A 22,106-nucleotide genomic window follows, 5' to 3' on the forward strand; every position below is an offset into this window, starting at 1 on the left:
ATGCAAAAACATTTCCCAAATCGAAGATGGAAATGAATCCTTGAATTTTCATAAGCACTGTCATTAGCAATGAGGTGTATCAGTAAGCGAGACTAGCCATTTGGATCCTGTGGATGCTCTGTGGTCTTTTGCATTAATGCATGGAGCAGATGGCGAGCGTGTTGGTGTCTAATCTGAGTCAGAGATCACAGAATGCGGTGATGATGAAGAACCAAGCGCTGTCAATCAAATCTCTCACAGAAATACTCTTTAATTTCCAATACAGGACAAAAATCAGCAAATTAACGTGCATGCCTTTACTATTTTCTCTACATTATGCTTAGTACATAAATGATTCTATTGATACAAAATATAAAAATATGTGGTACATCATTTACAGATAATTTACATTACATCCTTAACTTAGTGAATTTCTTCATTCAATTGCGTATATACATCTTATTAATGGGAGTTTCAGCCCAAAGCATCAAACACCATACAAAAAAAACATCACTGTGCCTGAATGGATTACATAACAAAAAAAATTGCACATAAGCTGTAACAAATGCGGCAACAGTGCTGCGGATTTAATATTTAAGAAGTCCTAAAAATAAAAAAAGTCTAACATCCAGAATAATTCGGAAATATCACATGGGAAAGCATGCATATGCAATTGAGCCGTGAACAAATTAAATTACTGCGTATTATTCACTGATAGCCTCACAACACCGAAAAGCCTTTCAAACTATAGGGACGGGAACAAAAATCTTGTGCAAGGTCGTGGAGGATGCAGCAGGTGTGACTTTTAGGATATAATGCAGTTCTTGCTTTTCCTACGTTTGCGCGTGTGTAACTGTCCTCGGCTTCCGAACTGACCGGAAGCGCCCAATCCTGAAGAGTTGTATTTACGTAGCAGCTCTTCGCTGGTCATGTACCTCAGCTGGACCGGTCTGGGAATGGGCTCGCCCAGAAAGTACCCTTCATCTTCAGACTCGGAAGATGAGGAACAGGTTGAGCACCAGTCGTCGTCGTAATCGTACTGGTCCCATGAATAAGGGCCCTGGTGTCGGTGCAGAGCAGGGTTTTGAAGCGTAAGGTCGGAGGTTGTCCGAGGGCAAGGTCTGAAAGGCTGCTGTCTCAGCCTGCCGCTTCCGCTGCCGTAGGTGTCCCGTGACCCACGGGGTAGAGGGAACTGGTCGTAATCCTCACGAACATTAAGCTGGGATCGTTTCAGAGCGGGGCGCCGCTCGGCGACAAGGTTAAGAGCATTGTCCGAACGGGAGCGCCTGGAACGGCGAGAGCGATGGTGGTGGTGTCGACGGCGTGATTCTTGATGGTCGATGCTTCGACGGTGGATCCGTTCGCTCATGGGTGGCAGACGAGCGTTGTTGGCATTGCTAACCAAACTTGCACGATCCTCCTCCTGATAGGCAAAACCAGGCGGCAAAGGTTGTTCACGAGGGTATTGCACTGGGAATTTGACTTGCACCGGGCCTTCGAGCTCTAGGTAGGGCTGTGCGGAGTTCAGGCTGCGCAGAGATTCAGTGCTGTGGAACTGGACAGAGGAGTTGAGCGTGCCCATGTTACTCTTTTCAGACACATTCATGCCAGAATCTTTACTCAAATCTGGCATTGAGAAGCGGGACAAGTGCTCCTGCCGTTTACTGCCACCATCCGCAGAGGTTCCTGTAGACCGGAAACACATGTAAGACAGCTGTAATCTCTTGCATCCCTAACCAAATGCAGACTTGTACGGATAAGAGACATTGTAAAATGGTAGAGTAAAATGAAATACCTGTAGCATTAGATAGAGCCAGAGACTCCATAGATCCATGTGGTGTCTGCTCCAGCGGTGTGAGCTGTTCGCTGAAGCCAAGTGCACTAATGGGGTTCCTGCTACGGCCCATCTGTGGTCCAACATCCTTCTCCTTCTGGAATACATGCAGGCTCACTGAGCGCTTATCCATGAAGCTGTTGTGTGGAACCTCTTGAAAGCTCGCCTGTGTTCGCAGTGCAGGTGGGTAATAGTTCTCTTGTCCAGGTTGGAACCAGTTCTCATTCAAAGACTGTCCTTTAAGAGCAGATACGGGAGGTCTCTTGGAGGCAACGGGCTCCTTGGGCCTTGGATCTGCTGGGTGACCAGGAGACAGATTCGAGGAATAGGAAGTCCGGATGTTGCACTGACTGAGCAAGTGAAGAGGGTTTGTTGAGAGTTCATTACGGCTCTCGTACCCAAACATCTCAGCCGGTGTCTTCCAGGATGGAGATTCTCTGTTCAGGCTTGGCGTTTGACTGGATAGGCTAAGCAAATCCATTTGCAAGGACAGCGGGTCAACTTCAGCAGAGTAACGCCCGGCTGAACCTTTTCCTCCCTGGGAACCATCTCCTCCGTTGCCGCTGTTATTGCTCTTGTTGGATTTGGAGCTGCTGCGCCGGGGCTCGCGTGAACGGGCGCTCTGAAATGCAGAGTCCGAAGAATCAGAGCCGTTTTGGTCATCGCCAACACTACACGCCCGAGAGCAGAAGATCTGACCCTGCTTGGGTAGAAAAGGACGACCGAGCAGGGACTTCTTACAGCGGGCGCAGCTAAAACAGGCCTCGGTGGCGTGCCAGTGCTGGCCATCATATGTCATCTGACCTTGGTCAATACCTGCATGATCAGAAGATATTCGTTAAACAGAGATCAGATGCACCTATGCCAAAACTGAAATATGTAGAGATTGCGTCAGTCAGTGGGGTAAATGGGTTGAAGGTCCAAATTGCAGTTTCAATGCAGCTTCAAAGGGGCTCTACGTGATCCCAGCCGAGGAATAACAGTCTTATCTAGTGAAATGAATGGTCAAAAAAATTCTATACTTTTTAAAACCACAAATGCTCATCTTGCACTAGTCTCGCACAGCCAAATCTTCAGACTGACGGCAGAAGGTCTGGAAATCTTGGCCGCTTTGAATGGACGAGGCCTGCCCAAGAGGCAATATGACTGACAGGTAAAGGACCCGATATACTTCAAACGAAATTGAAGGAGGAACTGATATGACGTCATTTCAAACAAAATCAGGCTGAAACGAAGTTAGTTTTGAGTTTGCTTCGGCAGTTCGAAACAGCTCACCAAAGCAAACTTTCTGGGGGAGTTCGTTTTGTCTCCTAAACACCTTTGAGATACCATCGTGGCGACTACGCAAACGGTAGGTGTTTTCGTGAACTCCACGTTCTATGATGTGAGATTTTTTTTTTCCAGGTTTGCTTTTTATTCAACGAAGGTCAGACAGGAAAACAACATCACCAAGTCACTAGCTACATGAACACACTGGAGATTCGAATAGCTGAGCTGGTACAAATATATCTGCACCTGTATGATTGCTCTCGGAGAGACTTTAAAGATTCAGAGAAAGCATTTAATTCCTAGAAAGAAATTGCAATGAAGCTTGGTGTCGATGACCTGGAGTTATGCAAAAAGCGATGTAGAGAAACATTCAAGACGAGACGTTTTCCAAAGCTTTGAAAAGAATGAAAGGTAAGTGTAAAGATATAAGGTAGCAAGTACCAAATACATGCGTTTCAAATAAACATTACACCATACTGCTGCTGCTGTTTTTTCAATAAGCGAATTTAAAAGGTATGCAATAAATGAAATGCCAAAAGAATATACAATAATAAACCTTTGTTTTTATCAAAATTAAATCATGACACCACATAAAATATAAAAAGGTGTAAAAATGTATCCAGATGACTCCAATATTTTTTCCCACACCATGCTAAAGTTTTCAGACTACGAGCTATTCACACTTAAAGAACTGATTATGAAAATGTAATGGTTCTTTTGTATTGCACACGATACTTGACTCTGAACTGCTGCTAATCATTATTGTTTATAACATTCTGACCATTCTGTCCTGTCTCACACCTAGATACATTTCATCATTGCATCGTTGTTGTATCGCTCAGCCTTTTTTAACTTCTTTTTGCCCGAAAACGAAGAACAAAAATGAACTTCCTTTAAAATATATCATAAAGCAACCAATCACGTTTCGTTTTGTGCCGCGTCATGTTTATGGGCGTGGAAATGTTCTCACAATAACAGACCGGTGTGTAAAAAACTCTTGAAAATTGTATTTTAAAGATTTTGTGCCAGGAACTTTAAATATTATACACTTTTGAAAATCCAGTGTATAATTGTTCCTGATAAGCGCTCATCGTCACAGTTGTAAACGTGACTGCTTTCTTCTTTCTTGAGGGCATTTGGCATCACAGCATCTTTGTTTCCAGAGGGAACGCTAAAGACGCAACATACTCATCTCCTGGAAATCCTGTATAATTCATCCAACCCGAAGATGACGCGGTTAATTCTTCGTCTGTTTACTCTGGTTCAAAAAGGTGGGGTAGGGTGAAAAACTCCATCTCATTTTCTCCTCCACATTCACTTTGTAAATGTTAGGTCGGTACTTCCGCCTACATCATGTGTGACCTTTTCAACGTGACTACATAATGCGTGAAGTTGTGGACGTAGCGCTAGTGCAAGACAAGCATTGTGGTTAAAAAGTACAGAGATTTTAATTTTTTTTGAAAATGACAGATCGTTTTGCTAGATAAGACCCTTATTCCTCGGCTGGGATCGTGTAGAGTCCTTTGAAGCTGCCGTGAAATGGCAATTTGGACCTTCAATCTGTTGATCCCCATCTCCACTATATGGAGAAAAATCCTGGAATGTTTTCCTCTAAAACCTTATTTTTTTTTCAACTGCAGAAAGAAAGAAACAAACATCTTGGATGACATGGGGGTGAGTAAACCATCAGGAAGTGAATTATTCCCTTAACAGCACTGTGTGAAAATTCGAATGCATAATGTAGTTACATAAGCTTAAAACTGTGAATTCTAAATGACAGCTACTTAAAGTAAACAAATGCAGAACAAAGATGTCTTTGAAAGATCGCGTCCTCGTTAGGTGTAGACGTGTTTGGAGAAAACTGATTATATGGTGTGCCGCATATTGTAGAAATGCATTTGATTTTAATCACAGCTCTCTTAAAGCAGCCACACTTTAATGGACAACATCTGTTTTGAAAACCTGCACTGATGCTTCCTGCTTATAATCAGTTTCACAAAATTGCTTTCTGTGGTTCTGTGTGGAAAGCAATTCCGATTGAGTTTACTATGAAACAAAATGCTGAACATGAAGGCCAGACTAAACCATCAACTAGCAATGGTGCTCTTCTGTTTAATATCTTAACGACAGACAGAAAGCAGGTCAGTCGTCTCATGGCAGTTGCTACAGGGCAATTTCTGCAGGAGCAAAGTGGACCGTTCTTGCGTGGACACGAGAGGATTCCAGGTCGGCACTGATAGATGGGCTCTTACCGATGTGTTCCCCACAGGAGTCGCAGTACTCTGCGTACAGGGACTCAAAACAGGTGCAGCAGTACGGCCGGCCCTCTTTCATGATGTAGCGCTGGCCGCCCAGAACGGTCTCGCACTCGAAACAGCAAAAGTGCTTCATGTGCCAGTGCCTGCCCTCTGCCTCTGTGCACTCATCTGCAAAAATGATCTGGGAGACAGATAAGAGATAAGAGTGAGACCATTTTTCTGCAGTGGAAGTGACAGGACTGAAACTAAAGGCTCCACTGAGGCAACAGACTGAACTGCAGCACAGCAGTAACTCTATTATCACTATAGAGATGAAGTTCTGTAACCATGGTAATCATGCAATGTATTCAGCTGTCTTTACACAAAATGAGAACTAGAGAAACAGGGTTCATTGTGTGCAATCTTTAACTACACAATAAGAGACGTCTCAATTTTAAGCATTTTAGAGCATATTAAGCATTTCATTTCACAGGGCGTGATCACGTTTCCTTTTGTACGGCGAAATTTCCTGAGTGAAATGCTGTCATCTCAGTAGGAATCCATGCTATTGGAAGTTTGTTGAGCTTTTTGAAAAGTTTTCATGAAAAATATCTTAATTTCTATTCTTAAGATGACTGAAGGTCTTACATAGGGGTGGGCGATACGGTAAAAATATCACATCAGTTTTTTTTTTTTTTTTTTTTTTTTTTTCTTCTCCAGACATATCACGATTTACAATTTTATCATGATTCTTTGTCATGTTGGTTTTACTATTTTGCAAGCTGTCTGAGCAGTACAGCCAAACTAATTTCCCTTTTTTAAAACAAACTTTTGGATTAAAAAAATAAGAACAAAGATACACATTACAAATAAACATAATACAAATAAAACAAACCTGTATTTAGCAGTAGTATTCAAGAAATGTAATTAACTAATATAAAAAAATGAAACACTATATACTTATACCCTATACACATCAACTATACATTGATTCTTATTAAAGCACATGTATTTAAGCTCTTCAGTCAAGAGCAGTGAGTGATTTTTCTCTTTGTGTTTTGTTGTTTTATTAACATTAAAAGAATAGTTCAGCCAAAAATGAAAATTCTGTCATCTGTCTGTCAATTCTGTCATACTGTTTTATTTTTATACCATGATTTACACACTCTCAGGTTGTTTTAAACCTGAATGCATTTATTTTTTCTGTTCAACATCATCCATTTGATCATTTCTATTATTAAATTCAATGGGTGGCAACTACTTTTTTGTTAGCCACATTTTTCAAAATATCTTATTTTGTGTTTAGCACAAGAAAGAAATTAATACAGGTTTGAGACAACATGCAAGCGAGTAAATAATGACACAATTATAATTTTGGGGTGAACACCTTTAATGACAAGCGGCAGCATTTTTAGTACAATTAATCTGCTGTCCCCTTAAGAGCTGCACGCATATAATATACAGCCACACATCCGTTTTTCTCCCAATTGTTTACTTCCACTTTAGACATAAGCAACTGTTTTTATATGTAAACCTTGTGTGTTTTGACAGTATTAGCGCAATCAGGCATGATACATAACTCAGTAATGAGGCGCTATTTGACAGGATTTTAGTGCATGTTTGCTTCAGGTGTCCATGCACTGAAGCAGCACACATATGAAATGTTCAACCGGCAATGTTTTAAAGCAAATAATGTACTTTTGTGATGCAACTGCAACTGATAGAATAGCACAAAGAAAAGCCCCTAGTCTTACAGGTTTGGAACGACATGAGGGTGAGTAATTAATGACAGAATTTTCATTTTGGGTGAACTCTCTTTAAGACAATCATAGCCTTATTTCCTTGAAATACATTAATAAAAAAATAGTTTTTTTTTGTTTTTGTTTTTGCAATTTAGCATTTTTAAATGTAAACAGGATGATATTCCTTTATATTAGGTAACAATGGTTAATTAGCACATTTAAGACTCATACTAATGTAATTCATGTCTTGTAATGGCAAGGTGAAAATGTCTAACCTCATCGCAGGCTGAACAGCGGGGTTTGAGTCTCTCAGCGTGGTGGCGGCCACAGAAGATCTTCCCATCCTGGTAGAAGTAGATAAGATCCACCAGCAGCTCGTCGCACATGCTGCACACAAAGCATTGTGGGTGCCAGCACACCCCGTGGCCCGCCCGTGACGCAAAGACGGCAATGTCACCTCCGTTTATTTGTCCTCCGCACTGAAAATGAGAGAAACGAATGGACAGAGTTAAAGGTTAGGAAGATGTTAAAAAGAAAATCTTGTTGACATGTATAGGTCATTTAACAGCAGAGTAAAAGAGTAAATCAATAATAATGATCTCGGACTAATATTTTGTGTTTACAGATTGGCTATTTGTCTACTAACCGATTAGATAAAACGAACTAAAATAAAAGTTTTATTATATAAGTTTAAGGAAAAGTTAAGAGTAGAATAATTTTAAAAAATAAATAATAAAAAAATTCCAAACCGCACATCAAGGCTTTTCTATTACTGTATGGAAGCTGGTAATTGCGACTTTTTAACTCACAATTGCATGATACAAACTCACAATTTTGACTTTTTCTCAGAATTGTAAGATATAAACTCGCAATTCTGAGAAATGAAGTTGCAATTCTAAGAAATAAAGTCAGAATTGTGACTGTTCTCAGAATTGTGAGTTTATATCTTGCAATTCTGACTTTATAACATGCAATTGCGAGTTATTAAGTCAGAATTGTGAGATATAAAGCTGCAATTCTCAGAACATAGTCTTTTTTCCCCTTAAAATTGGACTTTAAAACTCGCAAGTTGCAAGTTTACGTCACAATTTTGAGAAAAAAAAAGTCAGAAATGTCAGAAAAAAAAAGTCAGAATTGCAAGATATAAACTTGCATTTACAAGAAAAGTCAGAATTGCGAGTTTATATTACAATTCTGAGGAAAACAACTCAGAATTGTGAGATATAAACTCATAATTGTGATTTTTTTCGCAGAATTGCAAATTTCTCTCGCAACTGTGACTTTTTCTCAGATTTGCAAGTTTATGTCTTGCAAGACTGACTTTATAACATGTATTTGTGAGTTAAGTAAGAATTAAGCAAGAAATTAAGTCAGAATTGCGGAATATAAATTTACAATCTCAAGTTATAGTCAGAATTGCAAGACAAATGATTCTGAGAAATAAGTCAGAATTGTGAGTTTATCTCTTTTTCTCAAAATTGCTCATTTCTTTTGCAACTTTTTCTCAGAGTTGTGAGTTTTATTTCGCAATTTAGACTTTATAACATGCAATTGTGAGTTAAGTCAGAATTGTGAAATATAAACTTGCAATTCAGAAAACATATCAGTCTTTTTTCCCCTCAAAACTGAACTTTATAACTCACAAATTGCAAGTTTATACATCACAATTGTTAGAAAAAAAGTCAGAATTGCGAGATATGAACTCGCATTTACAAGAAGAGTCAGAATTGTACAATTTTAACCATGCAATTCTGAGAAAAAGTCAGAATTGTGAGATATAAACTCGCATTTACAAGAAAAGTCAGAATTGTGAGTTTATATCACAAAATTCTGACAAAAAAGTCGCAATAACCTTTTTTTATTTTTTATTCAGAGGCAGAAACGGGCTTCCACAATTACTGACATTTTTTGAATAAAAGTTTTTGGGGGTTTTTTTGCAAAAAAAAAATAATAATAATTTTACTGATCCAAAATGTTTTGTGTATTTTTGCACGTCCCCTGACAAAGCATAAAGAAAAAAATAAAGAATTTATAACAAGTGGCCACAATACTGTATCTGAAAAGAGAAGGGAAAAAGGGAACAGCTGATATTAGCTGGTTTCTTCATTAAAGCTCTCCTTCAGCATTTTCCAATATCTTGTGCTATGGGGACAGTCAGCAAATGTTTAATGGGATAGACAGATGCGTGCACCTACCCACAAAAACACACACTTGCGTGTCGGTTACCTTCGAGAGCAATATTTATTGTAAAGACTGCATCTTTTCAGCAGTGTTGAGGACTAAATGGGGGCTTTATATCTTTAAGAGTGTCACCGCAGAGGATACATTTAAAACGAGCGAAAAAAGCCAAACTGTGTCAGTGTGACATCTGTTCCTGAGAAGTAACAGAAGGAGAGAGAAACAAGGCAGGTGGTCACAGACATGCATATCCAGCTTAGATTCAGCTCTAATTCACTTACTGGCACTTACATGACATCCCAGGTGGGCTAACACACACAAAACCAGTGGAAGTCTTAAAACCGACAATGAAAATAGGCAGGCTAGGAACAAAACTACCCGTTTCAGTAAACCACTGAAGTTAATCTCTTTCTGTGGCCACAAACACCCGCCACCCTAAACCACAGGTTAATTCGGATATCACACACACATACGCTTGCACACCTGTTCACAGATCGCTCCAGTCATGGTGACCGGGAAGGGCCTGACGTTACCGCGGCCCAGGTTCTCCCTCTTCCTCTGGTTGCTGAAGAGCTTCAGCTCTCGTTTTTCTTCATCATCCAGACTGTTACAGTATCGCACCTGCGCAACAAGAGTTTGGGTCAGGTGGGTCACGTGTGTAAATGATGGCACGTAGAACATACATGCATTCTGAATGGTGACCTTTACATGCAAGAATTCAAGCTGATCGTACCTCATTGTCATGTGGAGGGAGCTGATGCAGAAGCTGCTTGATGCGATGCTTCTCCCCAGGACTATTCACGTATGGTACTTTATCCTCCGGCAAAGAGCTGTAATACTGATGGACCTGGAATGACATTGGAAAACAACAGCAGCTTTGAATTACCTTGAGTGATCTACAGTACACTAAACTAAACCAAATTAAAATAAAAGCTTTGAATTACTTTGGATGATGTGCGTTAAATAAATAATAAAAAAAATAAAAGCTTTGAATTACTTTGAGTGATGCGAGTACAATAAAACAAATAATTAAATTAAATTAAAAAAAATTATAAAATAAAAGCTTAGAATTACTTTGAATGATGTGAGTACAAACGAAAATAAATAAAATAAAAGCTTTGAATTACTTCGAGTGATTTGAGTAAAATAAAATATAAAATAAATAAAAGCCTTGAATTACTTGGAGTGATGCGAGTAAAATAAAATAAAAAAATAATTAAATAAAAGCTTTGAATTACTTTGGATGATGTGAGTTAAAATAAATAAATAAAAAAAAAAAAAAAAGATTTGAGTTACTTTGACTGATGTGAGTAAAATAAAATAAAAAATTAATAATTACTTTGAATGATACAAGTACAAAAAGAAAATAAAGAAAATAAATCAAATAAAAGCTTTGAATTACTTGGAGTGATGTGAGTAAAATAAAATAAAATATAAAATAAATAAAAAAAAAAAAAAGCTTTAAATTACTTTGAGTGATGTAAAATAAAATAAATAAAATAAAAGCTTTAAATTACTTGGAGCGCCGAAAGTAAAATGTAAAAAATTATTATTTAAATAAATAAAATATTGCATGTTTTTTGAGGTTTGGGTGTCATTGAATATAATTACTTCAATATAATTTATGCTAGTAAATAAACAATATATTCACATATAATGGATTATTATTAAAATTTTATATATAATGCACCAGCAGCAAAGTTTATTTTTACAGATTTTTAATCAAACACTTGGATTGATTTTGGTGCTTGGGTAAATTATTAAAAATATATAATAATAATAATAATAATGTTTTTTTTAAATTAAAATCAATCAATCACAACATGTTTTACACAGCTTGTTAATTAAACAATATTGTTATTATTATTATTATTATTATTATTAAATAAATAAATCAAATATAAAGACAAATAATTAAGCACCAGCCAGTTTGAGGGCAAACAAGTCTTGTTTTCACACGGTTTGTTAATCAAACACTTGGATTTTGGCACTCGGGTGACACGGTCACAAACACAGGAGTGGAATTTCTAGATCCCTGTTGTTGTTAACCCCTTCCCCCCATTTTGCCCAACGTCCTTGCCTTTCACACCCTTACACACACAGCTATAACAGTCAGAGTGATTTATGGATGAGCAATGCATGAGTTAATGGAATCGGCCCCCTTCTATCCCCCCAGACGGGCTTATGAAGGACCCTTTATCTCAAGATAATAACAATGTATGTCCAGAGCTCATCCCAATGTAATTAACCATATGAGCTTTACATGGATAAAAATGGACATTATCACAGTTGTCTAATTAACATAATGAAATTTAAGTGTAATTACATCACACATTGCATTTTATGATTGGCCAAATTATGAGAACACAACTCTACATTACACTATAATATAACTGTCTGTTGACTTGTGGCTAGAGTATTGTTTTGGAAAGCAAACAGGCCAGTGAGGAATCCAGTGAGGAGTTAGGAGCTGTAATAAGGTCCTGCTGCCTCAGACCACCCATCCAAACCTATTACACAGATTTGATGACCTAATGGCTTAATCTGATATATAGCGGCAGCCATCTGCCTCCGTCACACATACCATATAAACAGCAAGGAATAAGAAACAGTGCTGAAGAGCAACGGAGAACTGTAATGAAATAGATCATGAAATAAAATTCATGCAAGCAGCATTAAATCACGATGACTGAACGTAGCTGCAATAAGTGTTATTCTAACGGAAACTACTAAAAAAATAGTTCTCTCAATAGTTTTTTGAAGCTAAAAAAAATAAAATATACACTAGAATGCAGGCAGTTGGGTTGATCAATTTAGGGCTCAATTAATCAAAATCTCGATTAACTGAATGTTCTACCTCGACTACAAGTAATGAACGATTTTTTAAAAAATGTTTTTATAATTATTTTTATGCCTTTTTGTTGCCCTCATAGATGTAAAATGTACACATGTATGAGTGCTCATTCAGATTTACATAATAAACAGTGCACACAGTACACACACATATGGTATATAACAAACTTTTATTTTGGATGCAATTATTCACGATTAATTGTTTGACAGCCCTAACTGGTTGGTTGGTTCTTCACATGACGCACAATGCACTTGCTGGATGGCAAAAGCAAGTGTGTCACATTGCATGAGCGTCACTTCTATTGAAATAACAAAATTGAGCGTGCAAAAGATGCAACATGTGAACAGCCCCTAAAAATACAACCTACAAAATTTAGAAAGCTAAATAGAATTGTGGAAATCACTATAATCAGCAGGAAGGGATCTGGAAACCTGGTGTCAAGGGATCTGGCAACTGCATTTGTCGCTTCTATTATGTGCGTGCTTGCTGTGCTTCTATATTTGAAATAACAAACTTGAGCGCGCAAAAGATGCGACGTGAACAGCCCCCAAAACTACATAAAAAATGAAAAAATAAAGCTAAATAGGAATGTTTGAAAACAAATAATTAAACATGACAAAACATAAGAAAATGACTTGAACTAAAATGAAAACTAAAAATTAGGGCTGTCAGTTTAACGTGTTAATTAATTATTTAAAAATATTTTAACGCAGTTAATGCGCTGGCCCCTGTACATCATCTTATATTTCATACAGTTGACTGTTGACAAATATGATGCAGGACAACAACTACATAAATGCAGTTATGCCCTAAAATTCAAGATATTGGGGCAAAAAAATTAGCCCATTTATGAAGAGAGCCGTTTACTTCACTCCTGAATGAATCAGCCGTTTGAACGAATCAAATGAATGAATGACTCAAAGACATTTACCGCCACCTACTGGCAGATTAAGTTTGTTATTTAGAGTATCATCAGAGTATCAAAACAATAATAATAATAATAATAATAATAATAATAATAATAATATTATAAATATAAATATAAATATATATAAATATAAATATATATATATATATATATATATATATATATATATATATATATATATATATTAACATTAAAGGGATGAAAAAAATAATGTCATCATATACTCATCCTCATGTCATTTCAAACCTTTCTTTTGTGGAACATAAAAGAAAGTATTTTGAAGACAAATTTATTTTGCAAATTAGATTCATTAATAAGTCATGTAATTAGATCAAAAGCTGTAACTGACTGACAGCCCTACTAAAAACATAAAAATAAAAGCTAATAAAAATTAATAAATACTGTAATAGTAGTACAAAAAAAAAAAAAAAAAATGTTTGGTGCCACTAGGCTGCAAATATTAAACATTTGCCTTTTACTCTTTCTCCACCACTGACAGAAATTACCGTCATTTATGAGACAATGCAAGATGACGGAATTTTCCGGCTTTCGTGTTTTCACTGGTGTATGGTAGGAGGCGCTATTACACATAGTCTGAAAGAGTATTGAATGTCTGGATCGCATGTGTAAGCAGATGGATATGTAAAATTCTGACAAACATCAAACATTAATCATTATATAAATCAAAACTGCCTAATGTTACCAAATGAAATGTCAATCCAGGAAGTGGTATAGGACCATGCAAGCTTTGGAGGTGTTGATGGAAGCGATCTATTACATCTATGTTTTAGATGACTGATCTGAATCAGAATTTGACATACTCTTTGACAAAAACACAATTTTCTCAGCTTTTTTTTTTTTCAAATGGAATGCATGCATATTCAGATATTCAAACAATAAAACATTCTAGGGGCCATGAAAATTGTGTGAAAATGATCAGAACACTGGTGGGGAAGGAGTTAAAGATTGACATAAATGTGTCATTACTCTAGATTGCCTGTGTTTTTACAGAGCAATGTGAATGACTGATACGTAAAGACACGGATGAAATACTGTTAATCTCAGAGCCCATCAAAAGGACCGGGAAACGTTTAGGATACATTCTGAAACAAAATCATCAGCTTCTTTGGTAAAGTGTGGGATTTGTTTTCAGATGTCTGTTCATGTCCGGCGTTTAATGCCTCCCTGTAATAAGGAGCTGTCTCTTTAAACGAGCTGATTGCTCTTACGTTGCTTGTGTTGGCCGGTACAGTGTCAGCAAGGGGTTTCTGAAGGACCCGTGTAGAGGTTCTTTTGGGATAGCTGAAAATTTCACGAAACACCAACTGTGGTCTGGTCCCGGTAAATTACAGTGCAGACATCCAACAATAACACGCTCCCCGGGCCAGCAAAAGAACTGTTGTGACGCAGCGATCAGAAGGACATGGACCTAGAGCCCAAAGCACTCACACAGAGGAACAGCTTGTGGAAATAACTATAATCAGCAGGAAGGGATCTGGCAACCCGCCCTGGTGTCAAGGGATCTGGCAACTGCATTTTGCGTCAGACAGAAAGAGGGTGAACAAAATGCAAAAGCTCTTGATTTGAGGGCAAACTAACCAGAGATCAAACAGCTGTTTTCCATTGAGTAAATAAAGGAAATATGCCTTAGAGAAAGGAGGCATAGCATACGCTGGATGACACAGTAAATCTGCACCGTAATTTGTTTATGATTTAAAAAAATAACGACACACGTTATATAACAATAATAACGTTTTAACTGAACTGGCTACACATCACTAGTATCTTCACATGTCCTTAATTTGAATTATTTAAGTTACAAAATACATTTTAAATATGAAAAAAAAAAAAAAAAAAAACTCTCTCTTAGAGTGTTTCAGATTGACTCATATTTTTAAAATATTCATTAAAAGAACTGGTTTATAAGATTATTTTGTATCAAGCATCCAGCTAAACACTGGTCACGCTATTTATTTTTGATTCACCAAAAACGAATTGGCTTATAAAAGTCATATGCTTGTAAATTGGACTATGCTGATCACGCAGTACGTATTTGATTCACTAAAAAGAATCAGTTCATAAGAGTCATTTGTTCTGGAAATCAAGCTGCACTGGTTGCACACTGTTTTTGTATTTTTATGAAAAATAACTTGCTTATAAGAGTCATTTGTTCAGAAATTAGACTACAGTGATAACAGGAAATACTTGTTGTGCGTGCAGCCCTTCTGGACTATACAGCAGATGCAACAGCATATTTAAGAAAAAGCAAGGGGAGCTGCTTAGATGACTCAAAATGATGGGCCATTACATGTCTTAGCAGCTAATTGGATTACTCAACTAATTCCACTCATGTGAGCATTTGCGAGCACACGTGAGCGCCAGAGAGATTTTGGAAACAAATGCTGTGTCTTCACTGCGAGGACCATATTTTAAGCCATTAAGTTCACACTTTCAAATGAATCTGGTACAAAAATGTTTGCCCATGCAAACATAATCAGTTTCTAGACACCCCAGCTAAAGCAAAACATGTTTTCTCGTTCTAAACCAGATCCCAAATGTTCCAAAATGCACAGCAGAGCTGCCATCTTATCTTATTATGGATGTGGATGGCCTAAATTTCCACTCTATGTCTAAGCAAAGCTAATTTGTCATGGCCTGAGGTAATCACTGTCTCTGGGTGAAACTGCAGACACCAGCTTTCAAAGCGCAGAGAAAGGCATAATTAATAGCTTGCTAATAACATGCATGGACACCGGGTTCTTGTATCCCAGCAACTTCCTCCCATCCATCTGCCTGAACGCTGAAAAAACTGCTGGTATTGACTTAAACCAGAGCCTCGACAAACCGAGGGCTCTTGGAATATAGCCTAGAGAACCATTTATCACTCTTATATAGAGTATATAGGACTATATATGTATATATATACACACACACACACATTCATACTGAACATCATCATGTATTTAAAATAAACAAAAGATGATAAAAAGGCTTCATATTAGTCTAACGTCAACCATCAATTTCATTATGTTTCCTAGATAGGATCATTCAGGCAGGCAAACGTGAATTAATAAACTAAAACTGATCAGATGCACCTCACGTGACCACTAAAGACCCAATATAGTCAACATCCGTTCCAGGCGGTGGAGGTGCTTTATTGCTTATTGACCCGTTTTGCTGTTGCATTAACAAGACTTTCTTCAGTTCATCAAGAAAATGAAACACACATCTATAAATGATTTCACTGGCCAATAAAGAGTTCTACGCACACCGGTGCCTAATAAATCCAATACACCAAGCCAAGAATTGCTATAGTAACAAAAATCAGTACAGCAGGAATGAGAGATCATAAAGAGACACTCATCTCAAAGTTATTTGAACTCAGAACATTTAAAACCTTGTCAATTTGCCTCGTTGCTTCTTTAAACATCCCAATGAAAGTGAACACTGCATTGTTAACATACTTCATCCCATTTATCAACCCATCTAAAAAAAAAATAATTGTACACTATCATTCAAAAGTTTGGTGTCAGTAATTGTTTTTTTGTATCTTTTAAGTTCACCAAGGCTTCATTTTGCATTTGGAAATACAGTAAGAAAAGCAATATTGTAAAATAGTATTACAATTTAAAATATTTGGTAAAGTATTTGGTCTTGGTGGAATAGATGTGCTACGGTGCTGACTTGCTGCTACTGTTGGTTATTGCTGTTGTTGTAGATTATTGCTGCTGTTGCTGCAAAGCAAGTACAGGAACTTGCTGCTGCCAATACATACACCGATACGGTGCTGTGAGTATTTAAGACAATGCTATTGCACAAATAGATATATATATATATATATATATATATACACACCGTAGCAGATCTATACAGGTGGAGCTGGGGAGGTGGAGGGTTTCAGAGGAACCAGCCATTTAAATGTAAAGCAGCAAGCTTACTGGCTGGATATGCAACATGAACCAATCAGCTTGTGCCAAGTAGTTCAACACTGTAAGTATAATCAGTTCGTGTTTGTGACCCATCAGCCTGTGCCATCTAGAGTTGATAGAACTTGGCATTTTAATATATTTTTATGCCAAAGCTGTCACATTCAGTGTCTCATGATCCTTCAGAAATCATTAATATGCTGATTTGCTCCTCAAGAAACATTTTTTAATGCTGCTTAAGGTGAGACACTGCAGCTGAATAGGGTAAAAAAAAACAAAAAAAACAACTATAATACTTATCGCCTTACTTACCCAGTTAATTGATTACATTGATAACTGCAAACATTTTTTCTATTACAACTTTTCTGTTGTTAGGTTTAAATAAGGCATTATTTAATGAAATATGTGCTAATTTGCATAAATTTCTAATACAAAAATCTAAACACTGGATGAAGTCTGTTTCAAAACTCTTGTTTAATTTTTTGACATATTAGAGTTTAGGAATTTTGGGTATCTCATTTTTGTCACTCCATAATTCAGAAAATACTTAGAGAGAAAATATATTTTCAAATTTTGGGGGGGAATAAAATGTTGTACATAATAGGGCAAATTATAGACAGGAAAGAAAAAGTAAAGTTCGGTGTGTGTAAGTGCTACTGAAGTGGAAATTTATGGCTCAGTGTAGAAGAAAATACTAATTTTGAGAAAACCGCCTTTAAAAACATGTTTTGTAATTAAAATCTATTGACACAAATAGATTTAGACACTTAACAGTGTCTTTTGGATGGTTTTTTTTTTCCACTAGTCTGAAAAAACACTTCATGAATAACCAAAAAGCCCAAAAACTTAAACTTGACAGGTGCTTGAAAAATAAGTGTTTTTGCCTACAGTGTTTCCCCTTAATATTTTTGTGGAAACCACAATACATTTTTTTTTTCAGGATTCTTTGTTAGAAAAGTAGAAAATTCAAAAGGGCAGTACTTTACTGTCACTTTTTGATCAATTTAACACATCTTTGCTGACTAAAAGTATTAATTTCTTTTCAAAAACAAAACTTTTGAATAGTACCTCAAGTCTTATTTGGGTACACGTAGGTAGAACGTGTTACCTGTTCAGGTTTGAGTCCGGGCGGCACCCAGGCATACTCCTCCAGAGCACAGCCTGAGTCATCATCGGATGTAGAGTTCCTCTGGAAGTCGTACATCAGCTTGGTCACCGTCTTCTCCATCTCCAGAGGCATGGCGGTCACAACATGCTCCTCACGAGGGCACTTACAGTGGAGACAGATTTTCCTAAAACGGCAAAGAAAACAACTGTCAAATAAAACCATTTAAATAGCGCACCGTGGTACTCTCAGGAACAAGCATTAAAGAAATTGCTGAATAAAGACATTATTTTTGTTTTCTTTGCACTCAAAAAGTATTCTCGTAGCTTCATAAAGTTACGGTTGAACCAATGATGTCACGCAGACTATTTTATCATTGTCCTTACTACCTTTCTGGGCCTTGAATGCATCTACGCAGGGTCAGAAAGCTCTTGGATTTAACCAAAAATATCTTAATTTGTGTTCAGAAGATAAATGAAGAAGGTCTTACGGGTTTGGAACGACATGAGGGTGAGTAATTAATGACAGAATTTTTAACAGCAATATTTCTCAATAAAATGAGCTTTTACACATTAAAACATTTATTTCTCAACTCCCTCAAAGAGTAAACTCATTTAGCACAAAGAATGAGGTGCACACAATGAATTCGCTTCATGCTAATATCTCAAGTTACAATTAAACCTCTCCAGCAACTCTCCCACACAGCTTTTCTCTTTTTATTCTTCTACTTTGTCAATCAACATAGCCACATTTGGTTAGAACCAGGAGCGGCCCAAACATTCCAACAAAAACCCTCAACACATCCAATGACTCATGTCACGATGAAACACACACTCCACCAGTCAAACACACAGCGTCTGGTTAGCGTCCAGACAAGCAGACACAGGCGTCAAGCTCTGCCAAAACCACACTTTCAGAGCACGCCGGCCAGTTGGTCAGATTAACTAACCTCTTAGACCAAGGGAAGAGAAAACAAGCCGCCCACTTAGGGCCAATCCCATTAGCACCTCAGAGGCCCGACAGGCTGTATGGTGTCAAAGACGGACATCGGCCAGTAACACAATGATTGACTGACGTTTTCACATTGGCCAGATGGTTAACTTAAGGACATGTTGAATCTATAGCATCATCTACGTCAAAGAACTCTAGTTGCTATGGAAGCAAGACAGAAAAAAAAGAGAGACTGTTGGTTCAGTTTAAGCCATCAGCAGATCTGTGTCATCATGCTTCTATTGTCCTAAGGATATAAAGAGTGAGTCATGCTATTTCTTCTACAAGCTTGCAATTGACATGTCTAAAGAATCAAGTGCATTAACAAGCAGTTAAATCTAAGATTTCATTCAGATTAAAGTAATTATTTGTCTTTTCAAAATGTCATGTACTTTAGTCCGACAGAAATCACACCAATCCTGTTTTTGTTGTCTGACTAACAGACCTAGTAATGCAATTACAGCTCGGCCTATACATTGCACAATTACTTCGAAAGACAGTACTTATTGCTACAAATATTTAATTACTCATTTTATGTTTTTTAAAGAAGTCTCTTCTGCTCAACAAGCCTGCATTTATTTAATCCAAAGTGCAGCAAAAACAGTACAATTTTGAAATATTTTTACTATTTAAAATAACAGCTTTCTGTTTTAATATATTTTAAAAATGTAATTTATTCCTGTGATTTCAAAGCTGAATTTTTAGCATGATCACTCCAGTCACATGATCCTTCAGAAATCATTCTAATATTCTGATTTGCTGCTTAAATATATTTATTATGTTGAAAACAGCTGAGTAGTTTTTTTTTTACAGGTTTCTTTGAGTAACAGAAAGTTCAGAAGAACAGCATTTATCTGAAATAGAAATCTTTTGTAACATTATAAATGTCTTTATCACTTTTGATTAATATTATATACACACACATACATATTATTATTATTATATTTATTTTACTTTTTTTTTTTTTATAAGAAAAAAGAAGTCTTTTTTGCTCACCAAGGTTGTGCTTTTTAATATTTTTATGAAAATATTTTTTTTTCAGGATTCTTTCATGAATACAAATTTAAAAGCATAGCACTTATATCTAAAATAAATCTTTTGTAACATCATAACATCTTTCCTGTCACTTTTGATCAATTTAATGCGTCCTTGGTGAATATAAAACAATAAATTGAATCTTAGTGTACAACTCTTTTTACATTAAATTCATATGTTCTTATTAAAGTTTCCAGCAATGACTGTGTATTCTTTTGAGAATGTCATTTCATATTAGCTGAGTCTCTATGGTATTTAAATATCACCATAAAAAGAGTGCAAATGACTTCACTTTTGTTAAACATCCCATCTGGATTTTATTTACAAACATTTTTTCTATTAGGTCTCTTCGGGAAAGTTTCTCTACGATAGCCTGCAGAGAAGTCAAAACTTGCAGACAACAACCAACCTCAGGTGTCTCATTATAACTGGCACTTTAATAACATTAAAGTCACAACGAATGCCAGCGTAGATCCCAGAGACCTGATTCTTTCCAATAGTTGTCAATTTGGAAGCAGATTTCAAAAAGATCTGGCAGATGCCACCAGAGAGAAGTCAACTGTTTCACCGGAAGATCGAGTTACAAGCATGGATGAATGTTTACAATAAGATCAATAGCTTACATTTAGAAAAAGAACATTCAGAATAATAAATAACGTTCCAGAAGAAAACCACATTCCTTGGTGTCAATGAAGGGGTACTTACTAATAGGGGCTATAAGGGTACATAAGACTTAAAAAATGGTTGGGAAACAATGGCCTGGAACACAATAGTTCACTTATAAATATTTAAGATGAAGGAAACAAAAACAACCTATAAATGCACAAAGTGCTTTAAAACCTGCATGAACCTCAAGCAGTTTAAAAGCATCAAAATGAAAGACTCAGACCAGATAGGAGGTTCTGTAGGAGGCAACGGTGAGCAGACTTATATATAGGCCATGCAGCTGGTCTCTCTGCAGTTCTGACACCCTTGAGCAAGGACAATTCACCTGCATTACTTGAGGGTGGCAACTTCACAACATGCATTAATACTAAACACTCACAGGAACATAGAGGCCTTCACAAACAGTCCATCTGTGAATACCAACCACTGTTGAGAAACTTATCCACTAAAGGGCAGAAAACAAAAAGGAATCAAGCTGGCACTGGAGAAGTGTAGTCTTCTACCAGAACATTTTAACTGGTCATAATGCATGCATATTTGGAAAGGACGAATCCCATTTCTGGGATTACTATAAATGAGTTCCTTGGAGATGCTGGTCTGGTCCAGATAAATGAACTGGACAAAAATGAGGTCAGCGTAACTCCCTCTCAACCACACAGAAAGGTTTGAGTGAAACCACTTCCATATTTTGACATGCATCGCACATGACTGCAAATTCCAGGCTCGATACCACTCCACGCTCCATTGATAATGCTCTTCCAATCATCTAAATGTGATTTGAATTAAAAAGGGTGCTGGGTTGCAACTATGCATGCTGATTTCATTACAAGCGTCATGCTAAAACCAAGTCAATGTGATCTGCAAGCCTGCACTGAGAGCCTTTAGAAAGGATTTGTCCTACATAGCAAATATGGAAGACTGGGAATGTAATCTAGGGATGACACAGAAGGTTGTTATGCCCCTGAGGCATCCGAGCGGAACAGGGTAAATGTGATTTATGATCTGATCGGACAATTGCTTATTGTGGGTTAATCATTGCATTTTTAAATTGTTCAGACAACAACAGATGTGGACTTATTGTTAGCTCCAGGGAAACTTATCCCCTTAAAAACCAGGCCTGTGCCACCACCAGACTATCTCATCTAATTCTTTTTAACAATAGCCTATGGCTAGACACAGTGGCATTGTCATCTTTAATACAACTGTCATTTTAACAAAGTGAGAAACCAGGTCTGCTGTAGCCAGGGTTATGCTAAGACTAAAACCATTAAAAAAAACCCTTTATATAACTTGAAATAAAATAATATAAAAAGTAATAACTCAAAAGATAAATAAAACTTTAACAAACTAAAATGAGCACAAG

The 22,106-nt window shown here is 37.0% G+C and overlaps 1 protein-coding gene across 3 annotated transcripts in view; it reads right to left on the reverse strand.

Moving 5' to 3' along the window:
• Positions 1 to 232: 232 nt before the first annotated feature.
• Positions 233 to 22,106, reverse strand: part of prickle2b (prickle homolog 2b) — a 102,571-nt gene continuing 80,697 nt past the window's right edge. For all 3 annotated transcript variants that reach the window (XM_051122833.1, XM_051122835.1, XM_051122834.1), the window contains 7 exons: positions 18,056 to 18,239; positions 9,973 to 10,086; positions 9,723 to 9,860; positions 7,337 to 7,540; positions 5,335 to 5,521; positions 1,775 to 2,629; positions 233 to 1,665 (listed from right to left, as the gene is read on the reverse strand). In XM_051122833.1, coding sequence (XP_050978790.1) covers positions 785 to 1,665; positions 1,775 to 2,629; positions 5,335 to 5,521; positions 7,337 to 7,540; positions 9,723 to 9,860; positions 9,973 to 10,086; positions 18,056 to 18,239 — 2,563 coding nt within the window. In that variant the 3' untranslated portion in view covers positions 233 to 784. The remainder of the gene's footprint in view (positions 1,666 to 1,774; positions 2,630 to 5,334; positions 5,522 to 7,336; positions 7,541 to 9,722; positions 9,861 to 9,972; positions 10,087 to 18,055; positions 18,240 to 22,106) is intronic.

The sequence above is a fragment of the Labeo rohita genome, chromosome 11 (genome assembly GCF_022985175.1).
Source record: "Labeo rohita strain BAU-BD-2019 chromosome 11, IGBB_LRoh.1.0, whole genome shotgun sequence".
NCBI classification, from domain to species: Eukaryota; Metazoa; Chordata; class Actinopteri; order Cypriniformes; family Cyprinidae; genus Labeo; species Labeo rohita.